At 45.3% G+C, this 25,000-nt stretch overlaps 1 protein-coding gene across 3 annotated transcripts in view; it reads right to left on the minus strand.

Annotated features, from left to right (window-relative positions):
- The window catches only part of ipo11 (importin 11), a 105,623-nt gene that overhangs the window by 33,028 nt on the left and 47,595 nt on the right, over window positions 1-25,000 (minus strand). For all 3 annotated transcript variants that reach the window (XM_077003271.1, XM_077003272.1, XM_077003270.1), the window contains 8 exons: window positions 24,217-24,250; window positions 23,312-23,352; window positions 22,977-23,093; window positions 18,655-18,768; window positions 16,189-16,304; window positions 13,689-13,765; window positions 5,856-5,935; window positions 5,681-5,761 (listed from right to left, as the gene is read on the minus strand). In XM_077003271.1, coding sequence (XP_076859386.1) covers window positions 5,681-5,761; window positions 5,856-5,935; window positions 13,689-13,765; window positions 16,189-16,304; window positions 18,655-18,768; window positions 22,977-23,093; window positions 23,312-23,352; window positions 24,217-24,250 — 660 coding nt within the window. The remainder of the gene's footprint in view (window positions 1-5,680; window positions 5,762-5,855; window positions 5,936-13,688; window positions 13,766-16,188; window positions 16,305-18,654; window positions 18,769-22,976; window positions 23,094-23,311; window positions 23,353-24,216; window positions 24,251-25,000) is intronic.

The following is a 25,000-nucleotide window of genomic DNA, read 5'->3' on the forward strand; positions in this document are numbered from 1 at the left end:
AGATGTGTCGATCTGATGCCTGCTGGGGAAGCCTATGATACATGTTGCTAATAACGCTCATAAAACTTTAGACTGTGTAGTTACATCACAGGTAGTGATTGCCGAGCATGTGTAGAGTGTGTGTAGTGTGTGTGTAGAGCATGTGTAGAGTGTGTGTAGTGTGTGTGTAGAGCATGTGTAGTGTGTGTGTAGAGCATGTGTAGAGCGTGTGTAGTGTGTACGTAGAGCGTGTGTAGTGTGTAGAGCGTGTGTAGTGTGTGTGTAGAACATATGTAGTGTATGTGTAGTGTGTGTAGAGCGTGTGTAGTGTGTGTATGTAGAGCGTGTGTAGTGTGTAGAGCGTGTGCAGTGTGTGTGTAGAACATGTGTAGTGTATTTGTAGTGTATGTAGAGCGTGTGTAGTGTGTGTATGTAGAGCGTGTGTAGTGTGTAGAGCGTGTGTAGTGTGTGTGTAGAACATATGTAGTGTATGTGTAGTGTGTGTATGTAGAGCGTGTGTAGTGTGTAGAGCGTGTGTAGTGTGTGTATGTAGAGCGTGTGTAGAGCATGTGTAGTATGTATGTAGAACGTGTATAGTGTATGTGTAGTGTGTGTGTAGTGTGTGTGTAGAGCGTGTGTAGTGTGTGTGTAGTGTGCATAGTACAGTGTATATGTATGTACATTGATATCCTGACAGGCTGTGGGATGTGCAGGCCCTAGTGTCTTCAAGGCGCAGAGCAGTCTAGATCAGATGGCCCCGCCTCCAGAATGACCCAGCCCCGCCTCCACATTGACCTGGCCCCACCTCCAGAATGATCCAGTCCCGCCTCCTGAATGACCTGGCCCCGACTCCAGCACACAGAGCACTGGCAGCATGGTACCGATTTATTTTAATTTTTTGTTAATACTTTACATTAATTATCATCAGCCCAGACAGCAGAAGGGGTGTGTGTTGTTGTCTGTGGTGCGGAGCGGTTGGGTCTTGTGAAGATCGAACTCTTCCCCAGGACTCGTGGGAAATCTCACTCTCCACTCCTAGTGCACTCCCATTCGCTGACGAGCTGAGATCTGTTCAAACAAATTCACCACTATTTACACACAATTATGTGAATTATTCAAATCAGGCTTGTGCTGTAATGAGTGTTACAAAAGAATCTTGGGGAAAACAAAATAAATGTGCTGGTACTGATGTGGTCCTGCAGTGTCCCGATGTGGTCCTGTAGTGTCCCGATGTGGTCCTGTAGTGTCCCGACGTGGTCCTGCAGTGTCCCGACGTGGTCCTGCAGTGTCCCGATGTGGTCCTGTAGTGTCCCGATGTGGTCCTGCAGTGTCCCGATGTGGACCTGTAATGTCCCGATGTGGTCCTGAAGTGTTCCGATGTGGTCCTGCAGTGTCGTGGTTTGTAGACCTAGAGTTCTCCACACCACAAGGGAATCGGGCAGAGAGGAGTACTTGTCTGAGGATTTGAGAGTATTTGATCACAGCTCGTATGAGTGATGTGTGTGTCTGGGAAAGGAGAGGTAGACCCTAGTCCACCGCCTCCACTCTGGTGTGCGACTTCACACTCCATTCTTCAGTACTCAGTCCAGAGAGACTTGACTCCATTCTTCAGTACTCAGTCCAGAGTGACTTTACACTCCATTCTTCAGTACTCAGTCCAGAGTGACTTCACACTCCGTTCTTCAGTACTCAGTCCAGAGAGACTTGACTCCATTCTTCAGTACTCAGTCCAGAGTGACTTCACACTCCGTTCTTCAGTACTCAGTCCAGAGAGACTTGACTCCATTCTTCAGTACTCAGTCCAGAGTGACTTCACACTCCGTTCTTCAGTACTCAGTCCAGAGAGACTTGACTCCATTCTTCAGTACTCAGTCCAGAGTGACTTTACACTCCATTCTTCAGTACTCAGTCCAGAGTGACTTCACACTCCGTTCTTCAGTACTCAGTCCAGAGAGACTCCAGACACTGTTCTTCAGTACTCAGTCCAGAGTGACTTCAGACTCCATTCTTCAGTACTCAGTCCAGAGTGACTTCACACTCTGTTCTTCAGTACTCAGTCCAGAGTGACTTCAGACTCCATTCTTCAGTACTCAGTCCAGAGTGACTTCAGACTCCATTCTTCAGTACTCAGTCCAGAGTGACTTCACACTCCGTTCTTCAGTACTCAGTCCAGAGAGACTCCAGACTCCATTCTTCAGTACTCAGTCCAGAGTGACTTCACACTCCGTTCTTCAGTACTCAGTCCAGAGAGGCTTAAGACAATGTTCTTCAGTCCCTTTCCCATGGACGCACAGGTGTCCCCATGGACAGACGCACAGGTGTCCCCATGGACAGACGCACAGGTGTCCCCATGGACAGATGCACAGATGTCCCCATGGACAGACGCACAGGTGTCCCCATGGACAGATGCACAAATGTCCTCATGGACAGACGCACAGATGTCATCACGGATGCCCGAGCTCCTCCTGGTGATGATGGTGGATGGAAGGGAGGAAGGTGCTGAGTGGGTGTGGTCAGCTGTTCTGACCAGGAGCCTTCTGGGTGAGGGGAGGAGTCTCTGAACTAGAGCCTGCACCACCTCACAAGCACCAAACCAAATCTTGATCCGACTGTCCTAATTATAGACCCATTTCAAACACATCATTTATATCTAAGATCATAGAAAAAGCTGTTGCCCAGCAATTATGCCTATATCTGCATAGGAATCACATATTTGAAAAGTTCCAATCTGGCTTTAGGCCCCATCACAGTACTGAAACAGCATTAGTCAAAGTAACAAATGATCTCCTCCTTGCTTCAGATCAAGGCTATGTATCACTGTTAGTGCTTCTCGATCTTAGTGCAGCTTTTGACACAATTGATCACAGGATCTTGCTAAAGTGGTTAGAATGCTGGGTTGGAGTCTCAGTCTCAGACCTTTCATTGTTTTACTCTTACTTGACAAATCGCCATCAGTTTGTAGAGCTCAATAATATTCCATCTAAACGTACAATAGTTAAATATGGGGTCCCGCAAGGCTCCATCTTAGGACCACTATTATTTACATTATATATGCTACCATTGGGCACAGTTATAAACAAACATGGTGTCAATTTTCACTGCTATGCAGATGACACTCAACTTTACATATCAGCCAAACCTGATGACAAACTCAGTTTAGGAAAAATTGAGGCCTGTGTAAGAGATATTAAATGCTGGATGTCTCTAAACTTCCTCCAACTAAATGAGGACAAAACAGAAGTTCTCCTTGTGGGTCCTAAGGCCGCAAGAAAAAAAATTCCAGATCTAATGCTTAATCTTGCTGACCTAGGCGTCATACTCGACTCTGACCTATCATTTGATAAATACATAGATAATACTACTAGGATAGCTTTTCTACATCTCTGCAACATTGCCAAATTAAGAAATGCATTATCACAGGATGATGCAGAAAAATTGGTGCATGCCTTTGTTAGCTCTAGATTAGACAAATTGTTCAAATAGGAATCTAAATAAACTTCAAATAGTTTAAAATGCCGCAGCCAGAGTTCTGACCAGAACTAGAAAATTCCAGCATATTAGACCAGTCCTATCAGCCTTGCATTGGCTTCCAGTTAAATTCCGTATTGATTTTAAAATTCTATTATTAACATATAAAGCAATGCATGGGCTTGCTCCTGAATACCTCCAGGAACTTATTTCCTACTATGGAACCCCACGTCAACTAAGATCACAGGGTGCTGGTCTTTTATTAGTTCCACAAATTAATAAGGTAACAGCAGGGGGAAGAGCCTTTTCTTATAAGGCCCCCCAGCTTTGGAACAACCTCCCAAAATGCGTACGGGACTCTGACACAGTCACAATCTTTAAGTCTAGGTTGAAAACCCACTTATTTGGTTTAGCGTTTGATAATTAACATCCCCCTTAGATAAAGGTACAGATCCAGGGGTTCATAGATGAAAGGGTTTTATGGTAGACTGCGGCGCTGGTGCTGTCGTCCTGTCACTGTTTGTGGTCACTCAAGTTTGTTGACAGTGCAGTGGATGGATGCCATTGTCTCAGAATGCCCCCAAGCCTATGTTACCTTCTGGTTCTGCCTATTTTAGCTAGGCTGTAATAGTTTAACTTAATGCCGGAGTTGCGGCCACACTCCAGAAATGTGTTTAATTTCATCTGTCCTGTATATGTCCTCATACAGAGCTAATTTTCCCTGTTTTATTTTCTCCACATGGCTGCCCGCCTGCTCGAGGAATAATGAGATGAGGAGAGACAAGCGCTTCATCCTGAGCCAGCCACCTACTGCCTGACCGGATAAGCCTACACCATGATGGACATTATTACATCTTTTCCTTTTCTTTATTTCTTTCTGTTTAAATTGTTGTTGTTGTCATGGTGACCGATGTCGGCCAGAGGAGGATGGGTTCCCCCCCTGAGTCTTGGTTCCTCTCAAGGTTTCTTCCTCATGCAAAAAAACTAGGGAGTTTTTCCTTGCCACTGTCGCCCTTGGCTTGCTCACTGGGGGCTAGGACTCGGCACTTGTAAAGCTGCTTTGTGACAACAACTGTTGTAAAAAGCGCTATATAAATAAAATTTGATTGATTGATTGATTGACTCTGCAGATAGAGGTCACTACCAAATCAAACGTGAGCTCACGTGACGGGTGACTGTTCAGGTTTAGGTGATTCTGCATGGAACAGCACAGAGGCTGTGACACACAGAGCTGCTTAATGCAGCTGCACCTGCTGCTGTCAGCCTACAGGACCACTGTAGGACCACATCGGGACACTGCAGGACCACATCGGGACACTGCAGGACCACCTCGGGACACTGCAGGACCACCTCGGGACACTGCAGGACCACCTCGGGACACTAAAGGACAACATAGAGACACCGCAGGACCACATTGGGACACTGAAGGACCACATTGAGACACTGCAGGACCACATCGAGACACTGAAGGACAACATAGAGACACCGCAGGACCACATTGAGACACTGCAGGACCACATCAGGACCTGCACATTCATTGTTTTCCCCATTTCTTTTGTAACACTCATTACAGCACAAGCCTGATTTGAATAATTCAGGTAATTGTGTGTAGTTTGAACAGATCTCAGCTTGTCTCAGCTGTGTTAGACTGAACCCTCCAGAGCAGCAATACCTCTGACACACACACACACACACACATATGCACATGTATGCATGCACACACACACACACACACACACACACACACACACACACACACACACACACACACACACACACACACACACACGGCAGTGTCCTAGCTGCGGTTGTAGGGGTCTTATCCCCTATTCAGACATGCCAGCCACTGGGATCCTCTGTTCAACACAACAGGAGCAGCTGCATGAAGTCAGACCAGCTACACACACACACACACACACACACACGGGTTGGGTGAGTGAGACATGAAAGCATTTTTATCAGCAGAAGAGGAAGAGGAGTCTGCAACTGTATAGGGATGAAGAGGGTTGGCAATCACCCAGGGAACGAGAGAGAGAGAGAGGGAGAGAGAGAGAGAGAGAGGGAGAGAGAGAGAGAGAGAGAGAGAGAGAGAGGGAGAGAGAGAGACAGAGACAGAGGGAGAGAGAGAGACAGGGACAGAGAGAGAGGGAGAGAGAGACAGAGAGAGAGAGTTGATCAGACAGCATAGATCAGACAGCGTAGATCCTCCACAAGCATGAAGGTGAGACTGTACCTTGAGCACCTGGACGTGTCCTTCTATGGTGATATCTTTCAGGAGATCACAGAAGGAGGTGCAGATTGTTTCACCGTAACTCTGTGGGAAGAGCAGAGATGAGGCGACCCAGCCGGCCGGCGCTGCCCAGCACCAACACCACGGACCTCACGCAGCTTCTGGCCGGTTGACTCACCTGTACAAACTCAGAGCCTGCGAGGTACATGTAGGCAGTGATGATCTGGAAGCAGGTCTTCACGTTCTCCGAGCTGAGCTCTGTGAGAGAATGAGAAACATGAAATGACACAGAGATGGACGACACCGAGCGGGGGTGTGAACGGCCCTGCCGAGGCTGGGGGAACAGAACCGGCCCAAACTCCAACTGGTCCAGAACCCACATCTCAGACTGGTTACAATGAATCCCTGAAAATGCTTAAAGCTTATGGGAGAGAAAAAGCAAGCAGACAGTGTTGGGGTCAGTGTTGAAGGTCAGAGTGTTGGGGTCAGTGTTGAAGGTCAGACAGTGTTGAGGGTCAGTGTTTGGTCAGATAGTTTTGGTGTCAATGTTGGGGTGAGGCAGTGTTGGGAGTCAGACCGTGATGAGGGTCAGTCCGTGTTGAGAGTGAACCCTGCCCATTTTGAATGATGAAAGAAAGTATAACTACAGTTCCCCATCCCAAACACACACACACAGACCAGCATACACGCGCACGCACACACACCAGCACACACGCACACACACACACACACACACACACACACACACACACACACACACACACAGACACACACACACACACACACAGACACACACACACGCACGCACACACACTTGCACACGAACACACTGCTATTACACACTGGCAGTCTGCTCTGAAATGTGCTTCATCACCATGAGTCTGCAGGACACACTGAGATCAAACAGAGGAGCGTGTGCCGTTCACACCTCCTTTCTGACATGGAGTGCCTACGTACATATAACCTACGTTATATGTAGGTTCTGCTTCAATGCTAAGGACAGTGCTGAGGGTTCTCCTCCTGACACAGGGTTCTCCTCCTCACACAGGTCAGTTCTGAGGGTTCTCCTCCTCACACAGGGTTCTCCTTCTGACACAGGGTTCTCCTCCTCACACAGGTCAGTTCTGAGGGTTCTCCTCCTCACACAGGTCAGTTCTGAGGGTTCTCCTCCTCACACACAAGCACACAGCCTCATCTTCACCCACTAGTATATGTTGTGGTGGTATCTAGGGGTGACCTGCAATAGTCGCTGATTCGACTATAGTCGACTATACCCCCTAGTCGACTATGAACGTCATAGTTGAATGTACCATTCTAACTGCATGGGGGTGCCCAAGGATGCAGCTAAGCATTAGTTGTTACATGAAATGTCTTTGTTTTCGTTATATATAGCCTTTTGTCAAATAAAATCATCCTAATTTCTGTTAATAAATATTTTAAATGATGTGTGCGCATTAACATTAGGCATCTGCCTTACTACACATTAATAAATCACACCCTGCTGTTGCACAATCCAAATGAGCGGAGCTGAACACGCTACAGGATAGTCAGCATCTGCCGAGATTATAATGGCTACTAAAAAAACTTCAAAAGTGTGGGAGTATTTTGAAAAAGATAAAGATGAATCAAACAAAGTAAAGTGCAAGTTATTTCATCAACGTCTTTCATTTCACATGACAACAACCAACATGGCATACCATTTAAAATGCGTAAGGCAAAAAAAAAAAAAAAGAGTTCAGCCGTTTGTCGTTTCGGTCATGTCGTCTCGTCGCAAGTAGGCCTATAAACATTTTTTGTTGTTCTTTGCTTTTTAAACCCAGTTACTTGAACCTTTACTTATATATTTTTTGCTGTTGTGTGGCAATTTTTTATATTTTCAGGCAGGCACATTTTATTTAAAATATTTTTGACATTTTGCACAGTGCCTGTCTGACAGTTCGATATGCGCACTGCGTACTGACTGACGGTGACTTTTTTTTTTTGTTAATGTTCTCTAACATTTAATTAAAAAATAAATAAGTAAATAAATAAAAGCTGAATAAAGCCAACCTACCATGTTTATTCATTTATCTGAGTGTTTTAGGTTTTTACTTTGAAGTGGAAAAAAGTTCTGAATGAGAACGGGATCCTGTTTAAGGTGCTCTAAATAAAAAAAAAAAACCCTGATTCGACTATTAGTCGACTAAAGGGAAAATCTGACAAATCAGATTCGACTATGAAAATCCTGAATACACCTCTAGTGGTATCATACCGTCACTTCTGTCCTCCTCTTATTCACATCACAAGTATTTACTTCATTATAGGAACAAGTGTTGAGCTGATGATGTGCTTGCTGAGAGGTTTCCTACATCACCCAGAGCCCACAAAGCCAGAAAGCCAATGTCAGCACCATAGAAACAGCTGGAGCTAAGAGACAGGGGGTGATGTACGGCCACAGGCACAGAATCTCCACGTATCCACTCTGACAGCAGATGGGCAGATGAAGCCACCACGTAAAGCCACATCACTTCCACATGCTCCTGCCAGGCAGATGGTTTAGCGGACTTGGAAGACTCGTGTGTAGCCATCAAACTCAAAACTTCACCCACAACAGGCCAAGGGGGTTGAACGCTGACTTACAGACGGCAAAGAGTCAAAAACATTCATAGACAACAGAGACAAGATGTTTACTGGTGAAGAGATGCCTGGAGGGACCACATAAAACTAACACAGTATCTTTACCTGCTTCAGCCACAGGGTCAGGGGTCAAAGGTCAGGTCAGCCAGCTCCGAGGGGTGTCCATAGAGGCTCATGTCCTGGTTAAGTGTAACTTACTTACTGATCCAGTACACACACTACACTGATCTGGTACACACACACTACACTGATCTGGTACACACACACACACACACACACACTACACTGATCCAGTACATGCACACTACACTGATCTGGTACACACACTACACTGAGCAGTGCAGGATGAGGAATGATGACCCAGCATTGCTGATCTGTACAGAAGTGTTCACATCCTTCCAAAATGGAAGTGAACACTGAATGTTTACATCTTTGTATATTGATTTGAATATTTATATGTTTGTGTAATTTTTGCAACAAGGCTGCTGCTACAAGAATGTAAATGCATGAAAGGTTTTAATTAATACCAGTTCATTCAACTATAATGAGACAAATGTGTTAAATAATTCCAGTTCATTCAATTATAATGAGACAAAGGTTCTCACTTTCTTCACGAGAAGAAAGGACAATGAGTGTGGAAGTTTGAAGCATGTGTGTGTGTTACAGCTAAACTGGCAGCGCTGGTGTTAAATATGGACGTCCGTTCCCCCAACACGCTCCGAGTTCAGCCACGGAATCTCATGCAATCTGTAAAGTTCCAGAATGCAAATTCTGAAAACATGAATATTTTGCTGTCAGTGCGTAATTACAGTTATTGGTAGTGTACATTCCCCTGGAGCTACAGCAAGACGGAGCCAAGCTGGGAGAAAATAGCGCTGTTTAAGAGTCTGCATGTTCAGATGGGCTCCTAGCCAGGACAGCCCCACTGCGACACACACCTGTCCAGGCAGAGATAATCACACGCACACACACACGCGTGCACACACGCACACACACACGCGCACGCACACACGCACACACACACACACACACACACACACTAACTCGCATGAAAGCCTGTGAGGACAAATTTAAACAGGCATGCAGACCATATAAGAACATCAACAAAGAAAGGAGTAGCTCTTGTAGAGTGGAGACAGGAGATGATGAATCAGATCATGAATCAGTAGATCATGAATCAGATCATGAATCAGGAGATCATGAATCGTATCATGAATCAGTTCATAAATTAGGAGATCATGAATCAGGCGTTTATGAGTCTCATTGTTACAGCTGACTCCATCACAGAGAAACCACTAAGTGTCACTTCACACCTGAAGCAGGAAGTTCAGTCACTTCACACCTGAAGCAGGCCTGCATCCTCCGACTGAACAATTATCAACGATCAATGACAAACACTCATGCAATTCTGTTTGCATAATATATTGAATAATTTCACAAAATGACCATGGAGACGTACATTTGGAGGATTTCAGGTCAGATGAACGTGGGATTCAGGAAAATACTAACATACAGCATCTGACTACAGTAAATACAAACATATACCACCTAACTACAATAAATGTGCCATTTACCAACACTCTCAGGGAAACACGGCAGGAGCAATCAAATCTTTTTGTTCTAAAATAAAAAACTGCAGATTAACTCAAATTGAATGCAGACATGTACTCAAATACAGACTTAAAATGAAAAGATTTCTCTTCATAGTTAACAATCTCAAGAAATTATTTTTGAGACATGTAAACACATTGTGAATACTGATACAAATACTATACTGTAAAAATATTTCAACATTAGTTATATAATTATGGGGAATGTTCTACTGAATTATTGAGTTTTTGGTAACTTCAATAAGAAATGCAAATAATAAAAAAAATAGCCTAAACCATAACAGGGTCTTTGTCAGTGAAGCTGTCTCAGGGCACCATCATCACTGACATTAGAGCAGCCAGTGACATTTAAAGGAGAACGTGTGTTTATTCAGGGGCTTGGCGGGGCGATGGTGGGGTGGTCCACAGCACTGCGCTGTATAACCCAGCAGGAGAATAAGACACTAACTCGTTTAATGAAGCTTCACTAGTAGAACAGTGACATGCGTCTCATTAAGCAGAGAGAGTGCATTAGGAGGCGTGGCCACAGGGCGAGGGTCCCAGCACCATGGCGATGGTCAGCCCCGCCCTGCTGTTCCCACTGGTCCCCTCAGTTTAGTGTGTTCTGCGGTGCAGTTACGGAGGAGGGAACGGCCGTGAACACCTTTGTGCTGATTGCCCTGCTGATCGTCATCTAATGCTTTCAATGTTCTAATTACACAATCCCTTACTCAGCCAATGAGATGAAGAAAATCTGTTGCAAAACTCGAGAGCTTGAAGGACATGATATGAGAATTTGTAAAACAAAATCTGTACTTGTATTTTTAATTTGAGAACTTGGAAACTTAAAAGTTTCACTAGTATTTTTAATTTGAGGCGGGAAGATTTGAAGTTGTGCTGAATTCATGTACACATGAATGTCAATTCATGTCAATACAACTGCAACTTTTAGTTTAAAAGTTCTCAAATTATAAATACAAGTACAGCTTTTCAAATCATGTCCTTCAAGCTCTCAAGTTTTGCAAAAGATTTATTTTCATACTTAACACCCTGTAATCTCATCACAATCAGTGCTGCAATACTGGCCTAGTTAAGTGTCACTGTAGCCTGAGATTGTCCTGATCAAACACAGATATTTCACACGACTGATCATGTGTTCAAATACAGAGACATCTTGAACCATGTGAAGGGTTCACCTGAGTGTTATTATTCTGTGTGTAATATTCTGCAGTAACAATCTATCTCTCTGTTACTGCCTCACTCGAAACGCATCTGATCTATTGCTAAAGTGATCATGAACTCTTATCTAAGTGATCATCAGCTCGTTATCTAAGGGAGCAGGAGCTCCAATTGGGGATCATTTATCTGGGTAATTTTTGGGTCTTGTTTTCTGTTCTGTTTGACATGATTGCAATATTTCTAATAAATATGAGAATGTTGTCAATCTGCATGTGTACTCCATGTAAAAACACACACTCAACGTTACAGCTTCTGGAACACACACACACACACACACACACACACACACACACACACACACACAAATACAGTGGTACTGTGTCAGCAGAATTTCTGTGGGTGGGCTGCGATTGTGTGTGTGTGTGTGTGTGTGTGTGTGTGTGTGTGTGTGTGTGTGAAAGAGCAGAGTGTGTGTACATGTGTGTGTGAGTGTATGCTTGCGTGTGCTGAGACTGTGTGCGTGGGTGAGCTGAGAGTGTGTGTGCACATGTAGCACACCAGAGAAAAGGGCATGTTTTGGGGGAAGGGGTTTAAGCAACATTTGCTTTTGAATTCTTTTCAAGGGTGAAATAACCACTTTATTGGTAAGTAATTATTCTAATAATTACTTTATTGGTAATTAATTATACTAATAATTACTTTCTTGCTAATTAGTTATTCTAATAATAACTTTATTGGTAATAAATTGTTCTAATAATTACTTTTCAGCTTTACTTTTCAGTGGTTGGGCTTTAGCACTTTCTAGAGTTCACAAGTTAGGGAGACCAGTAAGTGACTAACACAGCTAAGATATCTCATTTCAGGTGGAGAGGTCTCACTATAGACAGGAAGGCCTCACTCACTAGAGAATGCAAGGTCTCACTATAGACAGGGAGGTCTCGCTCACTAGAGAATGCAAGGTCTCACTATAGACAGGGAGGTCTCATTCACTAGAGAATGCAAGGTCTCACTATAGACAGGGAGGTCTCGTTCACTAGAGAATGCAAAGTCTCACTATAGACAGGGAGGTCCCAATGTAAACTCTCCAGACAGGGAGGTCTCTACAGACCTATAGAGGTCTCACTATAGACCTTCATATATCTCACTATAGACAGGGTGGTCTCACTATAAACTTTAGAGGTCTTACTATAGACCTATAGATGTCTCACTATAGACCAGTTCAGCCCGGGAGTGTCGTCTCTGTCTGTGCTCTCAGTCACACTGGCCTATGCCACCTGCATACTCCACAATTCACTAGCAGAGGCAGACCAGAGTGACAAGCCCTCTTGAATGGAAGATATGTACATGCTTAAGATAAGAGTTCATCTGCAAGTGAGATAACAGTATTTCCGAGATAACAGTATATCCAGCAGATCAGCAGAATAGTCAGACAGGAGTTCATGTAACAGGACTAACATCTAACAGGATCTGAGCATCTAATATCCTCAGAGGGCCTCTGCCAACTTTTTAAAAAGCTCTTCATTTTTCACAGGTCTAAAACTTACATTTATTCATCTATTGTACATATGACGTTGTCATTGGGGTGCCTTACACAACACAACCTTGGTCAGCAAGGGATTAGTGTTCAGAAGGGGTTAATGGTCTGTTCATTTCTGTGGTGACATGGGGTTAGTGCCCAAAACAGGAGTGCTTCATGCCTGGTGCAGTAGGGGTTTAGTGCCTGTAGAAGGGTAGTGTCTTGGACAGTAGGGGTTTAGTGCCATGCCTAAGGGCACAGCAGCTAACTACAATCTAGAATCCTGCTGCTAACTATTATGCAGTTCACAGACCAGTCACCACCAATCAGGAGCTTCCAATCAGAAGCATCCAGTCAAAAATCCAGTTTCTGGTTTGCTCCTCTAACCACTGTGACCTCTAGAAGAACATGTCCTATATTAAGATATGTTTGTAGCACTGGAATTCAGCAGATCAAACAGAAAAAACGTAGACTGAAGCATTCATTGTGCAAACAAAATGTTCCTGAGTGTGGGAAAATGAGAGAAGATCACAGCGAGCAGGCCCGATATTTCCTGCAGATGCGACACATTAATTAGATGATGGGAGCCACTGCGCTACCAGTAACTGTTTTTCCTGCACACCTGATCCAGCTCATCTGCTCGTTATCAACCCTTCAGTAATCTGCATCAGGTGCGTCACAGCAGGGACGATGAGATCATGGACAGGGCAGAGGGCGAGGACGGGAGCTGCAAGCCTCGGAGTGACCACGCCGATTGACATAACGCCGAATGACATAACGCAGAGGATGAGCTGAGGGGGATTCAGGAACACATGAGGATTCACCTCCAAACTTTACGCTACACACTGACACTGACACTAACCCTAACCCTGACACTAACCCTAACCCTGTCACTAACCCTAACCCTGACACTAACACTAACCCGGGACTAGATGCAAGTTAAAGAACCTTTCTCCTTCTGAGCACTAACATTTACCACCACGTTAAAAGAACCAGTCATGGATATTCCGAGGGGTTTGTGAAAAGGTTTAATAATATTAAAATAAACAAAAACAAAGAAGAGTTATTCTGCAGAGATAAGAGTCTCAATAAAATGATCAATGACGCTTACCTAGCAGAGGAGTCATGTTCTGGAAAAGTCTCAGTAGTTCAGTGGTGATGGCAGGGCTGTATTCTAACGTCACGAGCCTAAAAAACATAAATAATTCCACAAAATTAACAAAAACACCAACATCCCTTATCCCGTATGACTCCAGGCTTTTTTAATAATAGTAAAATGTGCAATGAAAATAAAAGTAGACCTACATAACCCTGCAGTACATCATAGAAAAACATGCATATGACCCGTAGAAAGATATTTAGACTACTGGACTATGTTTATTTATCAAACTTTTAAGGTGGCTTTTTTACTGAGAGATCAACCCAGTTAATGAGAATATCATCATTTCTTAATGAGAATATCATCTGTTTTGTACTTTGTCCTTTAAGTACAAGAATCAAAACAATTTCACCATCATTACTATTACTATTCATCACTGTAAACTAATAATATTCAACACTATAAACTATTACTATTCATCAATATAAACTAATATTATTCATCACTATAAACTAATATTATTCATCACTGTAAACTAATAATATTCAACACTATAAACTATTACTATTCATCACTATAAACTAAATATTATTCATCACTGTAAACTAATACTATTCATGACTGCAAACTAATACTATGCATCACTATAAACTAATCTGAAACCAGATATTTACTTTGTTACACTTTTTTTTAGTACTTCAACAATTTAAGTTTAAAATTAGACTAACACAACAACCTTGATCTCACACTTTTCTTTCCCACAGTGTTTCACAGTGGGTCTGCTCTAGGTTTTTGAAGTTGTGTGTTTTAGAAGTTTCCCAACTCTAGATTCTTCAGCTGACGACAGACAGAAGGAGTTGGAGAGTAAGATAAATGAGGAACACAGCCCGAGCAGTAAAGCCAGAGTGAAGTACCTGAAGACAAAATCTCCTCAAACTGAGGCGCACACCAGAGGACATTGACTAAGAATAATGGGTCTGAATGTGTGTTTAGAGAGCTGGATGTGTTTTAGGGGTCTTGAATGCGTGTTTAGGGGTCTTGAATGTGTGTTTAGGGAGCTGGATGTGTTTTAGGGGTCTTGAATGCGTGTTTAGGGGTCTTGAATGTGTGTTTAGGGAGCTGGATGTGTTTTAGGGGTCTTGAATGCGTGTTTAGGGGTCTTGAATATGTGTTTAGGGAGCTGGATGTGTTTTAGGGGTCTTGAATGTGTGTTTTAGGGGTCTTGAATATGTGTTTAGGGAGCTGGATGTGTTTTAGGGGTCTTGAATGCGTGTTTAGGGGTCTTGAATGTGTGTTTAGGGAGATGGATGTGTTTTAGGGGTCTTGAATGCGTGTTTAGGGGTCTTGAATGTGTGTTTAGGGAGATGGATGTGTTTTAGGCGTCTTGAATGCGTGTTTAGGGGTCTTGAATGTGTGTTTAGGGAGATGGATGTGTTTTAGGGGTCTTGAATGCGTGTTTAGGGGTCTTGAATGTGTGTTTAGGGAGATGGATGTGTTTTAGGGGTCTTGAATGCGTGTTTAGGGGTCTTGAATGTGTGTTTAGGGAGATGGATGTGTGGCAGGGGAAGGGTTAACTTAATTCGGCCCATTCTAGCTTTCTGTGTCAAATCACTTGATGGCATCGAGTACTCTTAAATCACAGGACAACACACCAAATAAAGTTAGAATTAGTATAACTACATGCACAACAACTGACAGCCATTGACATGCAACAATTGGGCAGAAATGCTACCCTTAAACACTATGCTTGTGATCTTTGTTTAGACATGACCTTTTAAAAAGTTTAGGATGCAAGATAATGACACATTAAGTGTAGTGAAATTCCTGATGCCTTTTGAACAGATGTGGCGGGGTGAGGGTTGGTGGAGCAGTGTGGTGGTGTCAGTGTGTGTTCCACACGAAGCTGCCCTGACCGTTCCAGCTCTTAGCCGTGAATGAATGATGTGCTCTTTCCTCTCTCATCGCCCTGTCAGAGCCTCTGAAATTCCACCGTCAGGCTCTATATAATATAAACAAACCACTTACACGCAGCAAGGGAAAAGCCACGCTCGTTCAGGACACTACTGAAGCCAGCACAGTATAGAAAAGACGCAGGACTCATCAAGACAGAAGGACAAAGAGTACTGTGTGTGTGTGCGCGTGTGTGTATGTGTGCGTGTGTATGTGCACGTGTGTATCTGTGTGTGTGCATGTGTGTGTGTGTGTGTGTGTATGTGCGCGTGTGTATCTGTGTGTGCATGTGTGTGTGTGTGTGTGTGTTTGTGCGCGTGTGTGTATGTGCGCGTGTGTATCTGTGTGTGTGCATGTGTGTGTGCGCGTGTGTGTGTGTGTGTATGTGCGCGTGTGTATCTGTGTGTGTGTGTGTGTGCATGTGTGTGTGCGTGTGTGTATGTGCGCGTGTGTATCTGTGTGTGTGTGTGTGCATGTGTGTGTGTGTGTGTGTGTGTATGTGCGCGTGTGTATCTGTGTGTGTGTGTGTGCATGTGTGTGTGTGTGTGTGTGTGTGTCTCACCAGAGCTCCAGGCCGTCCTCCAGCAGGTAGACGTGGGGCGGCAGGGACACATCTGTGCTGAGCTGGATTACGGGCAGTAGGAACGGGTACAGGTTGCTGCTCTCCGCTCCCAGACCCTACGACAGGGCCCACAACTCAGTACAAGTATCCAATTACAGACTTCACACACACACACACACACACACACACACACACACACACACACACACACACACACACCTTCAGAACTCAACAACTAGGTCAAACTAATATACACACGCATAAGCATCCTGCTGAAAGCGGACACAGTACTGCTGTCAATACGTGACTCCAATACTACATATCTGCACTATGAACCTTTAACTCAAGCTGTAGACAGGGAGAGGGAAACAGGTAGACAGGGAGAGAGACAGGTGTCACACTGATGTCCACAGCTGTCCTGATGGAGGTCACTGTCCTGCAGGAGGTCACTGTCCTGCGGGAGGCCACTGTCCTGAGCTTTAGGATTTTTAGCACAATGAAGGTCTCTGCATTCTGCAGCAACCAACCAATGGTTAGTGTGGTGTTTGGTGAGGAAGAGACAGTCTTACATGAAAGACGAAGGCTGAGGACGCCGTACAGGACTGCTTCTACACAACTGACTGACAGGTGCTTGAACCTTCAGCCTTGGGATGGGGTTGGGCCCGACGCTGGCCCACGACATGTTCTCACACATGCACCAATGGGCAGAGGTGTTCATCTTTATCTTCTGTTTGAGCCAATCTATGGTCCCCACCTCATTTAAGTTATCAATCATCGTTCCTGTCCCAAAGAAACCAGTAATCTCCCAGTTAATGACAATTAATTGTCACCCATCTGAACTGATGATGCTGAGGTTGAAAAGGTCAGCACATTCAAGATTCCTGGTCTGCAAATCACAGAGGACCTCTCTTGGACACTATATGGTCAAGAAAGATTGTCAGTGGCTCTATTTCCTGAGGAGACTGAGAAGTTTTGACATGAACACCAGCCTTCTCATGAACTTCTGCAGGTGCACCATCAAGGTTGCATCAAAGTCTGATTAGGGGAACAGGAAGAATCCCAGTCTGATAAGGGAAACAGGCTGCATCACAGTCTGATAAGGTGAACTGCTCTCCCCACAGCTGCAGGTCAGTGCTGTGGTAAAAGAGGAACAAGCATGTCACTGGCCATGCAGGACCTTCTACCAGCGGAGTCTAACGGAGGCATCCAGCACCATCCAGTCCCACAGGCACTCAGCAGGCAGGCGGTTTTAAAATTTGGCAAAAAATATCAATTTCTGTCTCATCTCACCACAAAGCGTCCTCATTTTTAGCTGGACCACACTGTTGCTTCCTGGCAAAACGTCAGACGCACTTTGATGTGTAACGGCGTCTTTCCAGCTCCCCCGACCTCGGACGCTGAACTCTGCGGCTCTGCCGGAGTGCTGGTGCTCCCTCACGTGTCCTGAGGTCTGAGGAACGGCTGTCTGGACACCTGCTGCTATGATGCTACTTCTGTTTCCTCAGACGTGATTCAGAGGCGCTCAGTGGGGTCCAAACACTGACAGATTATTTCTGTGGCGCATATGTTCACCCTTATTTGTTTGTGTCTGCCGAATGCTCTTTTGTTTCTAAACTTTCACAGCTTTCCTGCACATTCACAGTGTGGCATTATGGAATTAAAGGGTTTATTAATCCAGAAAAGCCGCATGTTTCAGTGAATCGCAGGTAGATATTAACTGTCTGTGGAAGCCTGTACAGCACAGGGATTGAAGACTCCCTCGTCCTGCTGTGGTCGGCACTGTGGGGCCTCAGGAGGCTGGGTGTACCTGTCCCAGGTGAGGGTGCTGAGGTGTGTTGTCAGGTGTACCTGTCCCAGGTGAGGGTGGTGAGGTGTGTTGTCAGGCGTACCTGTCCCATGTGAGGGTGGTGAGGTATGTGGTGTGTGATGTGGTGAGGTGTGTTGTCAGGCGTACCTGTCCCAGGTGAGGGTGGTGAGGTATGTGGTGTGTGATGTGGTGAGGTGTGTTGTCAGGCGTACCTGTACCAGGTAAAGGTGGTGAGGTGTCTGGTGTGGTGAGGTGTGTTGTCAGGTGTACCTGTCCCAGGTAGGGGTGGTGAGGTGTGAGGTGTGTTGTCAGGTGTACCTGTCCCAGGTAAGGGTGGTGAGGCGTGTGATGTGTGACGTGGTGAGGTGTGTTGTCAGGCGTACCTGTACCAGGTAGATGAGGGTGGTGAGGTGTGTGGTGTGTGACGTGGTGAGGTGTGTTGTCAGGCGTACCTGTACCAGGTAGATGAGGGTGGTGAGGTGTGTGGTGTGTGATGTGGTGAGGTGTGTTGTCAGGCGTACCTGTACCAGGTAGATGAGGGTGGTGAGGTGTGTGGTGTGTGACGTGGTGAGGTGTGTTGTCAGGCGTACCTGTACCAGGTAGATGAGGGTGGTGAGGTGTGTGGTGTGTGATGTGGTGAGGTGTGTTGTCAGGCGTACCTGTACCAGGTAGATGAGGGTGGTGAGGATGGCACAGCGGAGCATGTTATGATCTTCTGACTGTTTCCATAGGACAGGCAGATACTGTACCAAGCAACCAACGTAGGGCCGGATCTAAAGGACACACAGACAAACACATACAGTCACACAAGTCACAAATGTTGCGCATCACACACACACACACACACACGCACACACACACACACACACACACACACACACACACACACACACACACACACACACACACCACATACACACACACACACCACGGGTTACACAAACACACACACACACAACCGGTCTCTCACACACATGTTCATTCATTGGGTCTCAGCAGATCTACCACTCTGAGTGACGACAGTTGGTTATAACCAATACACTGAATCAAGGTTCAATTCCTTTAAACATTACAGCTACTAAACACACTTAATTGTGTTCAGAATATAGACCTGTGTGTCTGCAGGTGAGTGTGTCTGCAGGTGAGTGTGTTTGAATGTGTCTGTGTGCACGTGTGTGTGTGTGTGTGTCTGCATGTGTGCGTCTGCATGTGCGTTTGTGCATGTGTGTGTGTGTATTAAGGAACCAACAGGTGAGGGTATATCAGCAGTATACCAGGAGTCTTTACGTGTGTGTGTGTGTGTGTGTGTGTGTGTGTGTGTGTGTATTAAGGAACCAACAGGTGAGGGTATATCAGCAGTATACCAGGAGTCTTTACGTGTGTGTGTGTGTGTGTGTGTATTAAGGAACCAACAGGTGAGGGTATATCAGCAGTATACCAAGAGTCTTTACATGTGTGTGTGTGTGTGTGTGTGTATTAAGGAACCAACAGGTGAGGGTATATCAGCAGTATACCAGGAGTCTTTACGTGTGTGTGTGTGTGTGTGTGTGTGTGTGTATTAAGGAACCAACAGGTGAGGGTATATCAGCAGTATACCAGGAGTCTTTACATGTGTGTGTGTGTGTGTGTGTGTGTGTGTGTGTGTGTGTGTGTGTGTGTGTGTGTGTGTGTGTGTGTGTGTGTGTGTATTAAGGAACCAACAGGTGAGGGTATATCAGCAGTATGCCAGGAGTCTTTACGTGTGTGTGTGTGTATGTGTGTGTGTGTGTGTGTGTGTGTGTGTGTGTGTGTGTGTGTGTGTGTATTAAGGAACCAACAGGTGAGGGTATATCAGCAGTATACCAGGAGTCTTTACGTGTGTGTGTGTGTGTGTGTATTAAGGAACCAACAGGTGAGGGTATATCAGCAGTATACCAGGAGTCTTTACGTGTGTGTGTGTGTGTGTAATAAGGAACCAACAGGTGAGGGTATATCAGCAGTATACCAGGAGTCTTTACGTGTGTGTGTGTGTGTGTGTGTGTGTGTGTGTGTGTGTGTATTAAGGAACCAACAGGTGAGGGTATATCAGCAGTATACCAGGAGTCTTTACGTGTGTGTGTGTGTGTGTGTGTGTGTGTGTGTGTGTGTGTGTGTGTATTAAGGAACCAACAGGTGAGGGTATATCAGCAGTATACCAGGAGTCTTTACGTGTGTGTGTGTGTGTGTGTGTGTGTGTGTGTGTGTGTGTGTGTGTGTGTATTAAGGAACCAACAGGTGAGCGTATATCAGCAGTATACCAGGAGTCTTTACGTGTGTGTGTGTGTGTGTGTGTGTGTGTGTGTGTGTGTGTGTGTATTAAGGAACCAACAGGTGAGGGTATATCAGCAGTATACCAGGAGTCTTTACGTGTGTGTGTGTGTGTGTGTGTGTGTGTGTGTATAAGGAACCAACAGGTGAGGGTATATCAGCAGTATACCAGGAGTCTTTACATGCTTTGTCAGGACTTTCAGTAGAAAAGTCTGATTCAGCAGCTCTGCACGTGTGCAGCCCATCAAACAGCCACACGAGGTAATCAGACATGGGAGGGCAGAGGTCCAATCACGCATCGGCCACCTTCACTCAGAAGTAAAGTGCAGGGGACACTGACCTTAAAGTGTCTGTGGGTCACGTTAGGCATCAAGAAACCTCTGGAGCTTCAGCAGCAGTGATGGACAACGCTCTCCTCTCCCTCAGAACACTGCGCCCGCACATGTTGGCACCGGCTCCATCAAAGCACTTCAGTTTCACCCTCTAAAAGGTCTCTGCCTTCACCACCCTCCCCACACCCTCCTCACCCCCCTCCTCACCCCCCCCCCCAACACAGTCACGAACGGGAGGAGGACGCCGGCTTTGCTGAAAGGTCGTTTTTACCAGCGCTGAACTAAAAATGACACCTGGAACATGGAGGATGCTCACCAGGGTCGGACGAATCCTTTTCTCACTCTTAACGAGAGCGAGTCCTCTCGGAAGTGATGGAGCACACGTTTAACAAGCTCTGGCACAAGCAGTGGACGCAGCTCGGAAACGGGCCCAGATTTAATGCCGGACATTAGAAGAAGCTTAACAGAACATAATTCAGCGGAAGGCTGTGCGGGAGAAGACGAGCGTCCCAACATTAAAGGCGTGTGCGGAGAACCTGCACTGCTTCCCACGAGCAGACGAGGCTGAAGGTCATTCTTGACACTCCTTCACTTGGCACGACAGTGTAAAGCAGTATAACTTTGCTTTTCTCTGTAGGACTAAAAGAGAATCTCCATCATGGATCTCATTTCCAGACTAAAGCCTGCACGTTCCGCACCACTGAGCGTCTACGCTTCTCAACCAAATTTCGTCGTTTTCACAGACAGCCACAAAAAAACCCCTTAAATTATCCTATCGTCCTGACTACCCACTTTGGTATATTTTGGAATATTCCACCTCATTTCACCCAAATGAAATACAGACCAATCCCCAGTGCATGACACACCTGTTTTACATATTTAAGAGTGTAACACACCGGAGAATTGACTTTCTGAGCATGTAGTGTGTAGCACATAGTATATAACACTGTTTGGTAACATGAAGTGTGTAGTACAATGTAGTGTGTAGACTGTAGTATGATGTAATTCGTACTGTGTGTAGCATGATGTGCGTAGACTGTGTGTAATATGAGTCGCCCGCGGGCCTGTTCTAAAAATAGCTCACTATAGTGCCACACACCAATGAGCTGAGTGTGTAGACTTTGTGTAGTATGAGGTAGTAAGTAGACTGTGTGTAGTGTGAGGTAGTGTGTAGACTGTGTGTAGTGTGAGGTAGTGTGTAGACTGTGTGTAGTGTGAGGTAGTGTGTAGACTGTGTGTAGTGTGAGGTAGTGTGTAGACTGTGTGTAGTGTGTAGACTGTGTGTAGTGTGAGGTAGTGTGTAGACTGTGTGTAGTGTGAGGTAGTGTGTAGACTGTGTGTAGTGTGTAGACTGTGTGTAGTGTGAGGTAGTGTGTAGACTGTGTAGTGTGAGGTAGTGTGTAGACTGTGTGTAGTGTGTAGACTGTGTGTAGTGTTTAGACTGTGTGTAGTGTGAGGTAGTGTGTAGACTGTGTGTAGTGTGTAGACTGTGTGTAGTGTTTAGACTGTGTGTAGTGTGAGGTAGTGTGTAGACTGTGTGTAGTGTTTAGACTGTGTGTAGTGTGAGGTAGTGTGTAGACTGTGTGTAGTGTGAGGTAGTGTGTAGACTGTGTGTAGTGTGTAGACTGTGTGTAGTGTTTAGACTGTGTGTAGTGTGAGGTAGTGTGTAGACTGTGTGTAGTGTGAGGTAGTGTGTAGACTGTGTGTAGTGTTTAGACTGTGTGTAGTGTGAGGTAGTGTGTAGACTGTGTGTAGTGTGTAGACTGTGTGTAGTGTTTAGACTGTGTGTAGTGTGAGGTAGTGTGTAGACTGTGTGTAGTGTGTAGACTGTGTGTAGTGTTTAGACTGTGTGTAGTGTGAGGTAGTGTGTAGACTGTGTGTAGTGTGTAGACCAGGGGTGCTCATTACGTCGATCGCGATCGACCGGTCGATCGCGAAGGAAGTGTCGGTCGATCGCGAAGGAATGTGCGTAGATCGCGTCACATAAAATAGTAGTAGATGAATCGCACATCTGCTCTGACGGTTGTATTTTGATTGACAATCACGGTAGCCAATCTGCAATCCACTCAACAAATTACGTTCGCCGCCACCCCGGTAGATCTTTCTGACTTGGTCATCTTATAAGTAGCTCGCAAGCTGAAAACTGTGAGCACCCCTGGTGTAGACTGTGTGTAGTGTTTAGACTGTGTGTAGTGTGAGGCAGTGTGTAGACTGTGTGTAGTGTGAGGTAGTGTTTAGACTGTGTGTAGTGTGAGGTAGTGTGTAGACTGTGTGTAGTGTGAGGCAGTGTGTAGACTGTGTGTAGTGTTTAGACTGTGTGTAGTGTGAGGTAGTGTGTAGACTGTGTGTAGTGTGCAGCTCACCTGAGTGCCGACTCTCTCGATGACACAGGAGATCACATGGAGAATCTGCATTTTAGTGTCACACTCAGTGACCTGCTGCAAAAGCTGGAACAGCAGCGCAAAGATGGACTGGAGGAACTGAAACAGACACGTGATGGGGAGAGAGAAACATGTGGAGAACACAAACAATGAAAGATGTAAAAAATAAAACCAAAATATACATATAAAAAACAATAATAAAAATAGAATGATGAAAGGATGCTGTTTATAGTAATATAATAATTAGCATAATAAAAAAACAAACAAAGCATGACTATAACAACAGGACGAATATTTAAGAAAATAAAGATTCTTACCGGCAGGAACTGTTCTGTCCTGAACTCAAAGTCATCGACAGGTGAGAGTGAGTCAAGGGAAACACTCAGAACAACAACTTCACTACAGCTCTAGTTCCAGTGCAATGATGAAATAAATGATAAAATAAGTGTCATTTGAATGGCCAGTATTTTAATGAGCCCCTTCTACACTAATATAAGGGACGTGTGGGGGAGTATACCAGCCTCAGTATTCTCTAGGTCCCCAGACTTAGATATAAACTACAGACCACAGGCCACTAACCAGACTACAGACCACTTACTACAGACTTCAGAATACAGACCATAGACTACAGACCACATACTATAGACTACAGGCCACAGAATAGACAGTGTACTAGACAACAGACTAATGACTATAAACTAGACCACAGACAAAAGACCGCATACTTCAGACTACAGAATATAGGCCACAATATAGACCACATAGAATACTGACAACAACAAATAGACCACAGAGCACAGAATATAGACCATACTACAGACCACAGACTATAAAAAATACTACAGACCACAGGATATAGACCACAGACTACACACCACTTACTATGGACTAGATACTAGACACTACGAACCATAGACTAGACCATAGACTAGACCATAGACTAGATCATAGAGGCTCAGATAACAATGTTTCCACAGTCCTCACCAAGCAACAGCTACAGTTTCAACCATTAAAAAGGGGAAATGTTTCATGCAGTATCTTGGTAACCCTTAAAGTTCTCAGCACGAAACTTGAACATTAAACATTTATTTACTCCACTGGATGAGCAAATGGCTGAGTGCTTTAAAACGACACTCTCCTCTTTAATTTGTTATTGAAACAAAGCATAAAAGAGTCTCTAAGGGCCCAAGCAGCACAGGGAAGGGTGTTCAGGGAAGGATATCCAGCTTTATAGTTGTGGCTGTTTCAATACGAACCTGAAACACAAGAGCAGAGTGTGCAGGGTCAGGAGTGTGAAACAGCACCGGCGTGAACAGCAGACACCTGCACAGGCGTGAACAGCAGACACCTGCACAGGCGTGAACAGCAGACACCTGCACTGGCGTGAACAGCAGACACCTGCACAGGCGTGAACAGCAGAAACCTGCACAGGCGTGAACAGCAGACACCTGCACAGCGGTGAACAGAAGAAACCTGCACAGACATGAACAGAAGAAACCTGCACAGGCGTGAACAGCAGACACCTGCACAGGCGTGAACAGCAGACACCTGCACAGGTGTGAACAGCAGATACCCGCACAGGCGTGAACAGCAGACACCCGCACTTGCGTGAACAGCAGACACCTGCACAGGTGTGAACAGCAGACACCTGCACCGGCGTGAACAGCAGACACCTGCACCGGCGTGAACAGCTGACACCCACACAGGCGTGAACAGCAGACACCTGCACAGGCGTGAACAGCAGACACCTGCACAGGTGTGAACAGCAGACACCTGCACTGGCGTGAACAGCAGACACCTGCACAGGCGTGAACAGCAGACACCTGCACTGGCGTGAACAGCAGACACCTGCACAGGCGTGAACAGCAGACACCTGCACAGGCGTGAACAGCAGACACCTGCACAGGCGTGAACAGCAGACACCTGCACAGGCGTGAACAGCAGACACCTGCACCGGCGTGAACAGCAGACACCTGCACCGGCGTGAACAGCAGACACCTGCACCG

This window comes from Brachyhypopomus gauderio, chromosome 4 (assembly GCF_052324685.1).
Source record: "Brachyhypopomus gauderio isolate BG-103 chromosome 4, BGAUD_0.2, whole genome shotgun sequence".
Lineage (NCBI taxonomy): Eukaryota > Metazoa > Chordata > Actinopteri > Gymnotiformes > Hypopomidae > Brachyhypopomus > Brachyhypopomus gauderio.